Source organism: Panthera pardus, unplaced genomic scaffold (assembly GCF_024362965.1).
Source record: "Panthera pardus isolate Hobbes unplaced genomic scaffold, ASM2436296v1 HiC_scaffold_26, whole genome shotgun sequence".
Taxonomy (NCBI): domain Eukaryota; kingdom Metazoa; phylum Chordata; class Mammalia; order Carnivora; family Felidae; genus Panthera; species Panthera pardus.
Window position 1 is genome coordinate 21,603,111 of NW_026526832.1, and position 15,627 is coordinate 21,618,737.

A 15,627-nucleotide genomic window follows, 5' to 3' on the forward strand; every position below is an offset into this window, starting at 1 on the left:
ATCCCATGACCCTGAGATCATGAGTTGAGCGAAAATCAAGAGTTGGACGCTCAACAGACTGAGGCACCCACGTGCTCCTGAAGCACTGAATTTTTAATTTTATTTAGCTTTGAACAGCCACGTCTGACTAACAGCTATCTTACTGAATAGTGCAGCTCCGGACTCAGCCTGAATGAACCAATGGACAGTCTCATGGTAACTTTTCACCACTTCTCTTTGCTGCCCTGGATTAGACTCTATAAAGTTTGAGATGATGAGGATGGGGTCAGAGGATACAAAAGAAGGTCCAGAAAAGATTGTCAACGAGGGCGACCCTGAAGTCTGTGAAAGTCAGCAATTCTATTTTGCAGTCTGTTTCATGTTATCTATGGCCCATAAATAAAAATATTATTAGCTCCTTGAAGTCAAAACCTAAATACATTTCTATTCTGAGGTTTTAGAATTTCTAACTTGATGCGCTTTTTCATATTTGAAAATGTTTGCCTAATGACATCTAATTCATGTGATGCTATGGTACGGTTTTCCTTTGATTCATAGTGATTTTCAGGGTAATAATTTCATCAGCTAAAAGAAATATTCCTACTTTGTTTTCTTTTTATACTAGCTTCGAATGGATGTTTTCCTGTCATTTTCTCTTCATGTTAAAGCATCGTGGACTTTTCTCACACGGCAATGGTGAGTGTTTATCTAAATTAAAGTAGCAGTAGTAATATTCTCTGTCTCCAGCTGTGCTATGTTCAGTTTGTTAACAATCCACTTGTTCTCCTTGTTGATCTCTGAGGTTTCTGAAGAACGTGAGGTGAAGCTAGGATTTCAATGATCACCATTTTCCTACAGGAACCCCAGGAATCTCAAGAATCTGTATATCTTGTACTTACCAGTATCTCAGAAGACATTATATGCAGAAAATAAATTTAATATAATATTTAATGAATTGAAGGGAGTCCTGAGGCTAGGGCACTAAGAAGGCAGACAGAACCCACACACAGAAAGTACAAGTTATGAAAAGACCAACCCCCTGCAGGGTGGAGAAGAGGAGCAGTAAATGCTAAGACAGGTCAGGGCTCCAGGAAGGGCCCAAGTGTAGCAAGTGGTGTGAAAGGTGCCAAGCAGGGGGAAGAGACGGGGCGGAAGCTGGAAATGAGCTGAAAGTGCTCTTCTTTCTTTAATGTCTTTCTCTCTAATAGCTTATATTTTAAAATTTCAAACTATAGCAAAGTTGAAAGAATTCTGTAGCTAACATCTGTACGTTCGCCACCAGATTCCACCATCACATTTTCACTATACTTGTTACAGTACTGTTTCCAAAACATGGTCATGTGTCATGCAGTCAATGTAACAGGATGTGAAGAGGGGACAAAGAAAACATCAGACTCTACCACATGTGGTTACCCTCCCCTCTCCCAGTTTACGTGTATGCACACGCTCACATGGTAGTTGTTTCTACCCAGTTTCTATTTACTCTGTGGGGAACGAGTGTGTCCGTACATGTGTTCTTAAACATTCATGTGTGAGAGGCATCACTGAAGGTGACGGGCCTGCTTGGAAACAAGACACCTACGCTGAAGACAAAGGGAGTGAAGGTTAGATAGGAAAAGCTGAGGTGAAAATTACACAGTAATTACAAAACAATTCAAGTTTAAAAGTTCTTCAAAAATTTCGGTAGAGGGTCATTAAAATAGTAAGTTCTCATACAGTGTTTACGTAAACATTTGAACATTTTAGTCAGGAAACTTTTCAGGAAAACACCTACTGCAATAAAGTGACGCATCCCCTCACTCAAAAGTGAAATTCTACAGACAATATAGATAGCACTAGTGAGCTAAATAATTCTAACGTTTTATACTCCCAACTAGTCCAAACCACCCCAGAAATGAGTGGCAAAGCCATACGGTAGGCTTCGGTTTTCCATCTGACTACATAGAATGCCTTTATGAAAATTTCTCATATTCGTTATTTCACATTTCATTCTGAAACAGCAACAACTGTCAAAATAGGTTACAAAATAGTTATTAAAGGTTCTTTAAAACTTACTTTGTTTTATAATTTATTAATCTGACGTAAGGTATAAAAGAGAAAAAACCAAATTATCTTGGAACAAAGATTTTGATCCCTTTCTAAATCAATGAGAACAGCTACCTCCAACAGAAGAGGTCCCAAGGATTCCTTTTCTATCACTCCTTGACTGCTCGATGAGATGTCTGATTTCTGCACTTCATCATCAGTTGTTGATTTCTCTATAATAAAGAAACAAAAAGTCATGCATCCAAAAGGGCTTGTTTCCATATTGGCAAGTTACAAAGACACAGATTCACCTAATTTAAGATTCAAATAACATTTACTTATTATCTAGGCGATATTTATTGATAACATTATTTAATCTTAATGATATTCACTTTATGGATGACAAAATTGAGGTTCACAAAGGTTAAGTAATGTGTCCCAAATCATATAACTAATAAGTGGCAGCAGGATAATTTGAATTCTGACCTATCAAGTCCAGTGTTCCAACAACGGGGAAAATGGTATAAATATAAAGCCTTTTGAAAAAGTCTACACCAGAAGTTTTTAAGAAATGAGTAAACTGTAAAAGAATGATGATTTCCTCCATTTTTCTTTTTCCTCTTCTGATTTGATAAACTGCCATTGAAAAGAGAGTGAAGAAATGCTTTTTCCTTTTGTGAGCCTGCATGAATTAGCTTACCTTTCACATTCCTGTCATGATGATCTGATTGATAAAACTGTATAACTACTAAATGATCTGAAATTCTTTTGTGCAGTGATGTTGGAAAAGCCATCCATCATCTTCAAACAGCGCCATACTTAAATAAGTTTCCAATCTGTCAAACTAGTGAGTTAGTTAGCCAAAAACCAAATTTGGTATCATTGAATATAAAGGCTCATTTTTTTACTTTAATGGGTAACACATTTCAGGGGCGCCTGGCTGGCTCAGGAGCATGTGACTTTTGATCTAGGGGTTGTAAGTTTGAGCCCCATGTTGGGTGTAGGGACTACTTAAAAATAAAAAAAAATCTTAAAACAATTAAATATGAAATATTTCATACATTCCAAAAAATACAGGAAATGACATAGCATACATCACATAGCCACCATTCATTTTTCACGGATGTGAACATTTGCTCCACGTCCTTCCTTCTTTAAAAAATAAAATGCTGCAAATAGAACACTCTGCTACCACTCCTTCTCTGTCTCTTTTCAGAAATAACTAGTATTCTGAGGTCAGTATAATAATTTCTAGGCCTGTTTTTTATTACTTAAGTACACATGTATGATTTCTTGAACAATATATCACCTTTTATTTTTTTTTAATGTTTATTTTTGAGATAGAGAGCACCAGGGGGGGAGTGGCAGAGAGAGAGGGGGACAGAGGATCCAAAGCAGGTTTCCTGCTGACAGCAGCAAGAACTGTGAGATCATGACCTGAGCTCAAGTCAGACTCTCAACTGACTGAGCCACTCAGGCACCCCTACTGTTTTGTGTTTTAAAGTTTACATAAGTATATATGGACTTCTCCAACTTAGTGTTTCCATTCAATATTATGTTTGAGATTTAAGCACACTGATGTAGATCTGATTCATTCATTTGAGATGGTATATATCATGTGCTTAACCCACAGTTAGTAGATTTCCTAAGCCACTACTGACAGACCTTTGACTACCACACACAGTGCTGTAATAAACTATTTTCAGTACTTCCTCTTTTGTACATGTGTGACAGTTTCTTGAGGGTAAACACTAAAAGTGAAGTTGCCGGTTCATAGGGTCTATGTATTTTCGACATTACTAAGTTTGACAAATTGCTCTCTAAAGAGAATGTACCACTCGTAACATTCAAGGGTTTTTGTTTTTATGCATCCTCACTGACAATTGATATCAGCATTAAAAAAAATTTGTGTGTGTGAATCTATTGGGTGTAAAGTGTCATTTCATATAGTGTTTATAACAACAGCTTTACTGATTCACAATTCACATAGCATGCTATTCATGCATTTAAGGCATACAATTCAGGGGTGCCTGGGTGGCTCAGTCGGTTAAGCGTCCTTCAGCACAGGTCATGATGTGGCGGTTTGTGAGTTCAAGCCCCACCCTGGACTGTGTGCCCCCTTCTCTTTATGCCCCTTCCCCACTCACTCTCCACCTCTCAAAAATAAACATTAAAAAAAATAAAGCATTCAATTCAATGGTTTTTAGTACATTCACAGGGTTATGCAACCAACATTATAATACATTTTAGAACATATTCATCAACCCAAAAAGAAACTTTGTACCCTTGAGCAGTCACCCCCCATTTTCCCAATGCTCCCAAGCCCTAAGCAACCACCAATCTACTTTCTGTCTCTGTGGATTTGCCTATTCTGGACATTTAGTATAAATGGAGTCATACAACACATGGTCCCTCGTGACTGGCTTCTTTTGCTTCGTGTGCTTTCAAGGCACTGTCAGTACTTCATTCCTTTTTTTTTTTTTTCTGCCAGATAATATGCCATTATATAAATATACCTTGTTTAACTTATCCATTGGTCAGCCGATAGATACACGGGTTGTTTCCACCTTTCGGCTACTTATGAATAATGCTGCTACGAACATTTGTGTGCAAGTTTTTGTGTGGACCTAGGTTTTCCTTTGTCTTGGGTATATACCTACAAATGGAATTGCTGGGTGATACTGTACCTCAATGCTTAACATTTTGTGGAACTACTGGACTGTTTTCCAAAGTGGCTGCACAATTTTATTTACTTTCCTACCAGCAGTGTACGGGGGTTCCGATTTCTCCCATCGTCACCAACACTTATCTGTCTTTTTTGTGTACAGCCATCCTGGTACTTCACTGTGGTTTTGATTTGCATTTCTCTGATGGCAACGATATGCACATATTTTTCCTGTGCTTATTAGTCATTTATATGTCTTTGAGAAGTATTCAGTCAGAGCCTTTGTCCATCTATTAACTGGGCTATTTACCTTTTGATTATTATGGTACAGAAGTTTCTCATTTAGTTCTAAGATGTACTTGCTTCATCAATTCATGTGTTTATAACATTAAGACAGGTTTTTGGTTTTTAAACAGGTTTGTCAAAAAACACCAACCGTCAAGTCCAAGTAAATTAAATAACTATGTGTGAAAAGCAAAACATCTAAAATTTCAGGCAAAACCTAAGGCGGGAGTGGCTATGTGACCTAGTTTCTGGCTCAAGGAATGTGAAAAGAAGCGACGTGCAATTTCTGGGTCTTGTCCTTAAAAGGAAAGAAGCATGCCTCCCCATTTTCTTCTTTCCCCTTTTTGTCAGCTGGGATGTGGACCGGTGAGCCATGTTTAGCCACGTGGAAAATGGCAATAGGAATGGCACAGAAAAAAAGATGAAATCAGTCACAACCTCTGACACATCCCTAGATTATCTTGTTAAAGCTGCTGTACTTTGGGTCTCTTGTTACAGTAGCCTAGCCTGTATCCTAACTATACATTCTGTATTTCTCAATCCCATGTTTATTTGCTAGATCTTGATTACGTCCATGATAGACATAATTTATTGGCACGCTACCATGAAAAGTAAGACTTTAACTTACATCAACCTTCTACCCACACATTTCTCCCTCCTTCCATCCTCCCAATATAGTTACAATTTTTAGGGCAATCAGTATTTAATATCTATGCTCCTGTGGCCACATAAATAAAGTTCACAAACGAGACAAGGTGTGTGCTATCATTTACATTTCTCCTATTTTGCGTTTTAGTCTTTTTAAGTTCAACTCCTCCCTAAACTTCCCCCCCCAAAATGAAAATTTCCTCTTAATTAGTCAGTCCTCTGATTCTCTGTTCCATTTTTTCCCCATGGAAACATTCGTCCTGGAGGCCTCTATCCACTAGCTATGTTTTTAGGTTGATGCACAAGGGTACACCTTTCTTCTGTTAAGATTCCATGGTTTCCCTGGATTAAGATCCTATGCCTTTCTTTCTTGGTTTGCTATGGTGGTTTTGATAGATATTTCTGGAAAAAGTACACAGAAGATAACTTTTGAACTGAGGCTTTAAATGTCTGAAAATGTCTTTATTTTGCACTTACACTTCATTTGGATTCACACAGAATTCCAGGTTTAGAATTCTCAGGGCACCTGGGTGGCTCAGCTGGCTAAGTGTCTGACTCTTGGTTTTGGCTCTGGTCATGCTCTCACAGTTTGTGAGTTTGATCTCCACAACAGGCTCTATGCTGGTGGCACGGGGCCTGCTTGAGATTCATATTCTCCCTCCCTCTCTCTCCCTCCCTCCCTCCCTCCCTCTCTCTCTCTCCCTCCCTCCCTCTTTCTGCCCCTCTCCTGCTTGTGTGCACTCTCCCTCTCTTTCTCAAAATAGATAAATAAACATTTCTTAAGAAAAGAATTCTCATTCAGTATTGTTATTTAGGATACACTCTGAATCTGGTACGTGTCTATTTTTTCTTTCCCTTGTTTTTTTTCTCTCTGGTGTCTGAAAATTGTGCACTGGTGTGAGGTTTTTTTCCCTTTCTTTTTATTCGTTGTGCTGGGCACTATATGAGTGCTTTCAATCTGGAAACCCACATCTTTCTAATTCTGAGAAGTGTTTTGTTTTGGTTTTGTATTATTACTCTTATAATTTCCTCCCTTTATTTGGTCTGTTCTCTTTTTCTGAAATTAATATGTTACACCTCCTGAACTATTCCTATACACTTCCCACCTTTCCCTTGTCTTCCACTACTTGTCTTTTTATTTTTACTTTCTAAGGGATTTCTTCATATTATCTTTCAACCCTTAAAATATTTATTCAACAAATATTCCCTGAAAGTCTACTATGTAACCAGGAACTGTTTTAGGTATGAGGGCACAATGATGAACAAACAAAAATCCTCACCCTCATGGAGCTCTAGTGGGAGTAGGCCGACAATAAACGAATAAAACATATAATATGTTAGATGTAAAAAACACTGTGGGGAAAATAAATCAAGGAAGATGTAGAGAGTGTGTGTATTAGAGAGAGAGTGTATTAGATAGGATAGTTACAGACAAGTTCATTGCGAAGAAATATTTGAACAAAGGCACAAAAGAGGTGAGGGAATGAGCCTTGTGTACATCTGGGAAAGAACATTCCAGACAAAGGGAGAAGAAAGTGCCAAGACCTGAGGCAGAGTGTGCCTAGAATGGTTAGGCAGAGAGTGAGTAGGCAAAGAGTAGAAAACAAAGTATAAAGAGGCAAAGTTTATTTCAGTTATCCCGATTTTAAGTTCCAAAAGTTATTTGGTGTTTTGAATGTTTTATTTTATAGCATCTTATTATCATTTCATAGTTGACTTACCTTCCTTTTTGTCTCTGAGGGACTGTTTGATGGTTTGAAGTTTTCTTCTGCTCCCTGCACTGTCTCTACTTTCTCTGAGTTCCCTTTTTTCCTGTTTGCTCGATTTGTTCTCTTCTACTTTACAGGTTTTCCTCAAATATTCAGATTTTTATTCAGATTAAAGAGTAAGGTACTAAAAGGCTGACTGGCAGCTGTGTGAATAGAGGGGGCAAGACAGGGAAAGGCTTTTGTCATGTGGGGATCATTCCCAACTGTCAGTGTCTGTGTGTCTTTTCCTTTGGGCAGGTCAGCGTCCCCAGAGGGGTCCTTCCCCCCTTGGGCGGCAAGCAGCGAGGTGACATATAGCTTCTGGCTGGCTCTCCCCTTTGGAGACTTAAAATACTAGTTTCTACTGTCTGCTCCATCAGCTGTCACTAGACTATTCACTTTCCAGCTTATAAAATCTTAACATCCTACCACTTTAATCATTATAAATATATTTGTTTATAATCTTTTCACATTGCTGTTATTCATCTGAAATTCTTTCTGGTCTATTTCTTCTGTTTGTTATTTGTGTTCCTACTTACTGTAGATTGTTTCCTCATATGTTACATAATTTCTTAGCATAAAATCACCCTCATAAGCATTTTTCTTTGGGAATGCCATGGGAATGAATACTGTTCAGTTTTGTTTTCCAGTCTTTACCCCTGGTTTAATTAGCCAGATCATCAGGCAACTTGTTTTATGTAATACATGCAAAGATAGTGAAGTATTACTTCGAAATGAGTTTTTCCATTATCCGGTGTGAGAGTTTTCCTCCAAAGCGCTCTGCCTGTGTGTCTGCTTTAATTCTTTGCTAGGGGTTTTCTGGCATGAGGTCCCCAGTAAATATGGACAGTATAAATATGAGTCGTAAAACAAAGTCAGGATTTTCCCAGAAGAGACTGTTTCCCATGCCCGGAGCCCCGGCAGAGACCAGCTTATTATTCAGATGGAGGGATTTTCCTACCACTGAGGCACTGTCTTTCAACACTATGCCAGAGCTTCAGGTCTGACCCCACAACTTAGATCTCTTGACTCAATTCCCTTAGATACCAGGCTACATAACCTACCAAGGCAACCAGTGTTCAAGTTAAATTAATAAGCCATGTTTTTGTAACAAGAAACCTCTCAGATTCACTTTCTAAAATAAAGACCATCTATACAAAAATGTTTCTTTAATAACATTATGAAATTCAATGCAATTTCTTAATAATAAAAATAATAAAATCACCTATTATAAAGGTCTTCATAACAAAGCACACAACCATGGTTTTGGCTTTTTTTTTTTTTTACCTTGTTCCATTCTCTTCATTAGCTGTATCTGATCGACTGTCTTCTTCAAAATCTTGCATTTGTCTGGCTTTACACTCAAACTGTCAATGTCACTGATGTTGGCAGACAGTAACTCAGCTAGTTCTTCTAAATATTTATTTTCTTGTTCCCTGCGCCTCTTTTCAGTACTGTTTGTTACACAAAGAAAAACCAGTTAGTGTACATTTCTACCACGATACTTCCCTCTTTGATCAAGTACTTAATATTTACATATTTATAGAGATCCATAATTTTATCCAGAATATAAAGTCCGATTTTGAAAACAACTTAAATTCACAATACCAAAGTGCAGAAAACAATTCTGGCCAAAAATACATAAAGAGAGTGACTGCCATCATATATGTATTTCCTCAATGATATAAATACATCAAATATTTCCCAACAAAATGTTAGATGTTAAATTTTTTTTTTAACGTTTATTTATTTTTGAGACAGAGAGAGACAGAGCATGAACGGGGAAGGAGCAGAGAGAGAGGGAGACACAGAATCAGAAGCAGGCTCCAGGCTCTGGGGCATCAGCCCAGAGCCCGATGCGGGGCTCGAACTCACGGACCATGAGATCGTGACCTGAGCTGAAGTCGGACGCTTAACCGACTGAGCCACCCAGGCGCCCCCAAAATGTCAGATATTAAAAGGAAGCAGAAAGTACTTACACTCACTGCATTTGGAATTTACTTTATATTCTAAACAATAATTCCTTGAATTAGAAAATCTGATTTTTCAAATAACTTTGTTATAAATTAAGTAGTGCAGACTATACTAGAGTTCAAATAAGTTATACTTTGAAATCTGATAAACTTTCTTAATTTTTTTGTTACTGAAAGAAATCTGATAAACACTTGATTCTTATCATAACTAGACCATTAGTTGGTCCTCATCAAAAAGAAAAGAGCATCCATCCAAAAAGTAAAAGAAAAAGAATAATAATCAATTATGAGACAAAGGTACAGAGAACAATGTCTTTTGTATACAACTTCATTCTACAAAAAAGAAGAAGACATCTATTTATAAGTTCTCATAAATGTGATAAATAAAATCAATTTTGATTTATCTTGAAGCAAAATTACGAGAACAAAGGATAACAGTGCAACCAGCTAGCGCTTTACATTCAATCAAAGGTACTGAATGAATACTTTTCAGTTTTGTTTTCCAGTCTTTACCCCTGGTTTAATTAAGCCAGATCATTAGGGAACTTATTTTATGTAATACATGCAAAGATAGTGAAGTATTACCTTGAAATGAGTTTTTCCATTATCAAATTAACATAATAAGAAAGATTGGTCACAAATAACTCTTTGTTTTATAAGCAGCAACCAAAATCATCTGGTGTGATGGTAGAAAAGTGGTAAAAAAAAAAAAAAAAAAGAGGTGAAAAGAGGGCAAGATTATGAGCTTTTAAAAAGCTCATAATTGGGGCGCCTGGGTGGCTTAGTCGGTTGAGCGTCCAACTTTGGCTCAGGTCATGATCTCGCAGTCCGTGGGTTCGAGCCCCGCGTCCGGCTCTGTGCTGACAGCTCAGAGCCTGGAGCCTGTTTCAGATTCTGTGTCTCCCTCTTTCTCTGACCCTCCCCTGTTCATGCTCTCTCTCTGTCTCAAAAATAAATAAATGTTAAAGAAAATTTTCTTTAAAAAAAATTAAAAAAAATAAAAAGCTCATAATTGGCAACAATTAAAATACCACTTACTTTTCATAACACAAAACTATAAAAGCAATAGCATTTCCATAGCAACATAGTAAGTTGAAAAGAACCAAGTCAGCCAATCAAATGTATTTAACCACAAAAAACAAAATACTACAACATGGTACACATCCCAGAACAAAACCAAATTTTGAAACTTTAACAATCATCCTTTATCTTTATCTGTAAAGCCTTTCATTATTAAGGAATTAGTCCCACTTTATTTAGTAAAACTTTATCTTACAATTTCCACAGAAAGTACATGGAGCAAGATATCCTGACAAACTTCACACAAAGGCATTGAAAACAAGGCATGAAGAAAATGACATATTCAAGGTTTCCGAGAACTCCATCTCTGCAACTTGATAGTGTTTTAGAGGACACCTGATTTTACCTTAGAGAAACTAAGTCTTACTAGACTTATTTTGTAGATTCAGTCTAAAGTATGACCTGTTTAAATCTAGGGGTCTAGATTCTAACACGAGTAAATTGGATTCACGTAGTGGAACTCCAAAATCTGCTTCTGACATTAAGTTTTACGTAAAACTCAAGTGCCTGACACCACTGTAGAATAAAAGAAAGTGCTAGAATGGCAGGATAGACAGAGAGTTGACAGAGGAAGCAAGAAGCTAAAAATACTGAAATGCTGAGTTGTCTATAAAATGACTTAAGAAGGAGACTAGGAAAATCACCACGAAACGAAGTAACTAATAAGCAAGGACAGAAAATGAGAGCAGATATATTTAAACAAAGTCAAAACTGAAGGAGGGGCGGACATGACCAAAAAATTCTACCTTAATGGAAAAGAAGGCTTCCTTTATTACTTTAGCCACTTACACTTCTCACCAGCCCACTCGACTTCCGTGGACATTGCACACATGCTAGTTAATCATGCTATGAATTAACTAACGTATCTTTTTCCTTCAACTTACTAGCTTTTTCAACAAATGGTCCTAAACTTATTACATGCCAGACAGCCACGCACTATGTCCTGGGGATCCAGGGGTAAATTAGGTGTAGCCCTAATTAGTGTGAGAATAAAGAAAAAGAGTCATTACAACACTATGTGACAAGACTGTTAATGCTATAGAAGTTCATCCGGATCGCACCTACACTGAGGCAATGAGATGTCCCAACCTGGTGGTAGACAGGGATTGGTTTCAGGGCAGGGGAGGCAGACAAACAAAACCCAGCTTTTTCAAAGGTGTAATATGAGAATGAAAATGTCAAGTTAAAGGATCTATAAGTAGTTCAGTATGGCTCAACTACAGAAAAGAAACAGAAGGGCAGGAGATGAGTTCCAAGCCACATCATGAGGGCTCTTCCATACACCATGATAAAGAGCATGATGTATTGCTTAAAAGCACAAGTTCAAATTTCCTCAGTCATTTATTAGCTATGTAACCCTGGACAAGTTGCTTAACAGCAATTTAACTTCTCTCAGCTTCAATTTCTTTATCTGCAAAACAGGGGTGATGACATTAATTATCTCTTAGAATTTAGTGAGGATTAAAAAAGATGTTAAATGTAAAATGTTTGGCAAAGTTGCTGGCATATACTTTTAGTTCAGTAAATGTTACCTATTGTCATTGTTTTGGTTATGATTATTTTTTTCAGGGCAAGGGGAAGCCCAGAAGGGTTTAAGAAGAAGAATGAGTGGCATGACAAGATTTGTAAGCTCCCTGAAGATAGAAAACATGACTCACTTTGCTTATATCCTTATAACGTCATGCACACCATGCTGGTTGAATAGTGGGCACTAAATAAAGCACTTGTTGAGCTGAATTAGAAATATTAAACAAGCACAAGGCATAGCTACCCAGCATTTTGAGACTGGCATTTTAATCCCCATTCTCCTAGTACAGTTAAAGAATGGAGAAGAGGTAATAGGAAGAGATATGAGGCATCAATTACTAAGAAACTCTATCAGGGCTCTTGTACAAAGGTCTGGCAATATCCTGAGGTCTAACATATTCTCTTTATGATTAATGAGTTCAGAATCTGTCCAAAGAGACAGCAGATAATAACAAAACCAAAAGAAGCATTACAAGGTGGTATTCATACACAAACTCAATCAGTTTCAAAATCATGAAGTTTTACTTTACCATATCAAAAATGTCAATTGAAACTGAAGCCCATACTTACAAACCTGAAGGAGGTAATGTTTTCAAATATTTTGAAAGCAGACACACAAAGATTATTATCTTTAAAACATCTAAGAAGAAAAAATATATTCACTTTTTGATATTTGTCATGGCATGATTATGTATGTATAAAAAAATCAAAGATCTACAGATAAGCCATAAAACAAATAAGAAAGTTTAGAACAATGGATGCATAGGAGACCAATAATCCCAAATCCTATATATTAAAAGCTGTCAGTTAGAAGATGCAATAGACAAAATTATACCATTTCCAAAAGCAATAAAAATTCTGTGGGACCCTGGAATATATCTAAAGATGGGCTAGTTGTTCAAAGGGGAAAATTATGAACTACTACCAAAGAATAGTGAAGACCTGAATATGTGAATAGCCTTTATATGCACAAATAAGAACACTCGGGAATCTGGAGTCTAGAAAATAAAAATGTCAATTCTCTTCCAATTTAATCTATAAAAGTAAATGACATTCTAATCCAAATCCCAGGAGTATTTTTCTTCAGGGGAAACTTAAAAACCTGATTTAAAAATCTGAATGGACAGGTAAAGGGACAAGAATAGGGAAAACGATTTTGAAAAATAACAAAGAATGACTTGCCTCAACAGATATCAAGGTGATTGTCATAAGAAAGTTCAGAACCAGATCCCTATCTATACAGGAACTGGATCTATGATAAAGGTAACAGCACAAAAGCAGAGAAAGGATAGGGCCATAACCACTTATGTTCTACATGGGGAAAAAATAAAATTAGTTCCCCACATTATATCATATGCAAATCAAATTCTACATTAATTAAAACTCTAAATACACATATGTATGTAATATGTAAATATGTAAAAATATGTTTAAGGCCTTGAAGTAGAGGGAAAAAAATTCTTCCACGAGACCCCCAAGAGCTTGACATATGAAAACTGAAGGTTCCAAGGTATGTCAACGGACTTCAAAAACAGTTAAACAGACCAGGAGAAGAAAGATATTTACATCAAATATAAGCAAAAAAGAGTAGTACACAGAAAATTAAAAAAACTCTTATAAATAAAAAGGAAAAGGAAAACAACCCAGCAGGAATATGGGCAAAAGATATACCCAGGAAATTCACAGAAGAGGAAAACAAAAATCAAAATCAATTTATCTGGTTATCAGCGAAATATACTTCAAACTGTAACCCCACACTCATCAAGTTGGGAGACTTACAGTGAGGAGAGGACAGTGTGGGTAAGGGTGTGAGAAAAAAAGAACTCTCAATGCTTGTTATTTGAAGAGCAATGTGGTGGTGACCTAGTTAACATAAAGATGAATACAGATCCCAAAGAAACTCTCACATATCAAGTAGGAGGTGTGGAAACTGATACTACACTGTATGTTAACTAACATGAATTTAAATAAAAAATAAACAAAAATAAAGTAGGGAGGTGCATATGAGGATGTTCCTTCACTGTAGTGCTAGTTGTAAGAGCAAAAATTTCTAACAGAAAGGTTGTTTATAGGGAAATGGATTTTTCAAATGGGATACATTCCTGTCTTACAACATTTAATCAAAAGGTGACAGAACTGAAATCTATATATATTTATATCTCAAGATGCATGCTGGAAAAAGTATACTCTAGAAAAATATATACAGTATACAGTATTGTATCATATGTATACTTACAAACATTCTGTATTACTCACCAGTTCATATATATATGTAATTATTAAAAATGGAGAAATTAATTGCAGACAAATCAATGTAATAATTAATATTTTACTACCTTATTCAAATAAGACTATACAAATATGATAAAATATTAAAAAATACTAACAATACCACAAAATATGAACAATTATATGTAATGGATATGTATAGTTCCTTAGCGTCTATTCTTAACATAGATTTTAAAAATTTCCCCAAATAAAAAATTAAATCTAAAAAACAACAGTTTTATTTATTTATACTTTTTTTAAATATCTATTTATTTTTTGAGAGAGAGAGAGAGAGAGAGAGAAAGCACAAGCATGGGAGGGGCAGAGAAAGAGAGAGGGGGACAGAGGACCCAAAACAGACTCTGCACTGACAGCAGGGAGCCTGACGTGGGGCTCGAGCTCACAAACTATGAGATTGTGACCTGAGCCGAAGTCAGATGCCCAACTGACTGAGCCATCCAGACACCCCTATTTATTTACTCTTACATTTTCCTTTGAAAAGGACTGACTTTACATACAGATAAAACAAGAACATTAACTTTGACAACACAAATCTGGATTGTATCTCAATATCAACGTTCCTCTGAGCATCTGGACACTTACCTGTGGTTATGAATACTTAAGTTATGATCTGTGACAGTCCTTTTAATTGATCAACTTTTGTCTCTCCAGACTGGAGCCCTGGCACTTACTCCCCTGTTAAAATCCTTTCTTTATCCCCCATGAGAAAGAAGCACGTAATCCAGGGACAGAAGAATCTTCTGCCACTTCACTCTCTAGATCAGTGATGATCAATGGGGGCCATATTGCTTTCCCCATCCCTGACAAACATTTGACAACTGTCTGAAGACATTTTTTGGTAGTCACAACTGATGTGACACTTTGGTTATCATAACTGATGGAAAGATGCTACTGGAGTCTAATGTGTGAAAGTCAGGGATATTGCTACGCATCCTACAACATACAGGAGAGCTGCCCACAGCAAAGAATTATCTGGCTGACAAGGTCAATAGTGTGAAGGCTGAGAAAGCTTTCTCTAGATCCTAGAAGATGAATGGAGTAAGATCCCCTCAGGTGGGAAGCTGTTCTTTTGATGCGAGTGAGTTTCTTTCTCTGGCATTTGTTAGAATCTCCTTAGCAATAATTCTCTTTTAGCCTATTTAAGGTGATCATATTCCTTATGATACACAAATATTTAATTCCACAAATAGGCATTCTTTAAAATCCTAATACTAATATTATAAAAATAATGATATTTCTTAGTTCTGCTAACATAACGTTCTAAGATAGCAGGTTGAAGATATACAATAGACTTACTTATTCACGTGACAAATATTTACTATGGCCTTACTATATATAAGCCACACACTATGCTACAAACTAGGCATATAATAGTAAGAACGGACAAGGTCCTTACCAAATAGCAGCC

The 15,627-nt window shown here is 36.7% G+C and overlaps 1 protein-coding gene across 7 annotated transcripts in view; it reads right to left on the reverse strand.

Annotated features, from left to right (window-relative positions):
* The window catches only part of NCOA1 (nuclear receptor coactivator 1), a 239,359-nt gene that overhangs the window by 74,432 nt on the left and 149,300 nt on the right, over nucleotides 1-15,627 (reverse strand). For all 7 annotated transcript variants that reach the window (XM_053891092.1, XM_053891091.1, XM_019450414.2 and 4 more), the window contains 2 exons: nucleotides 8,638-8,804; nucleotides 2,140-2,237 (listed from right to left, as the gene is read on the reverse strand). In XM_053891092.1, the coding sequence (XP_053747067.1) occupies nucleotides 2,140-2,237; nucleotides 8,638-8,804 (265 nt within the window). The remainder of the gene's footprint in view (nucleotides 1-2,139; nucleotides 2,238-8,637; nucleotides 8,805-15,627) is intronic.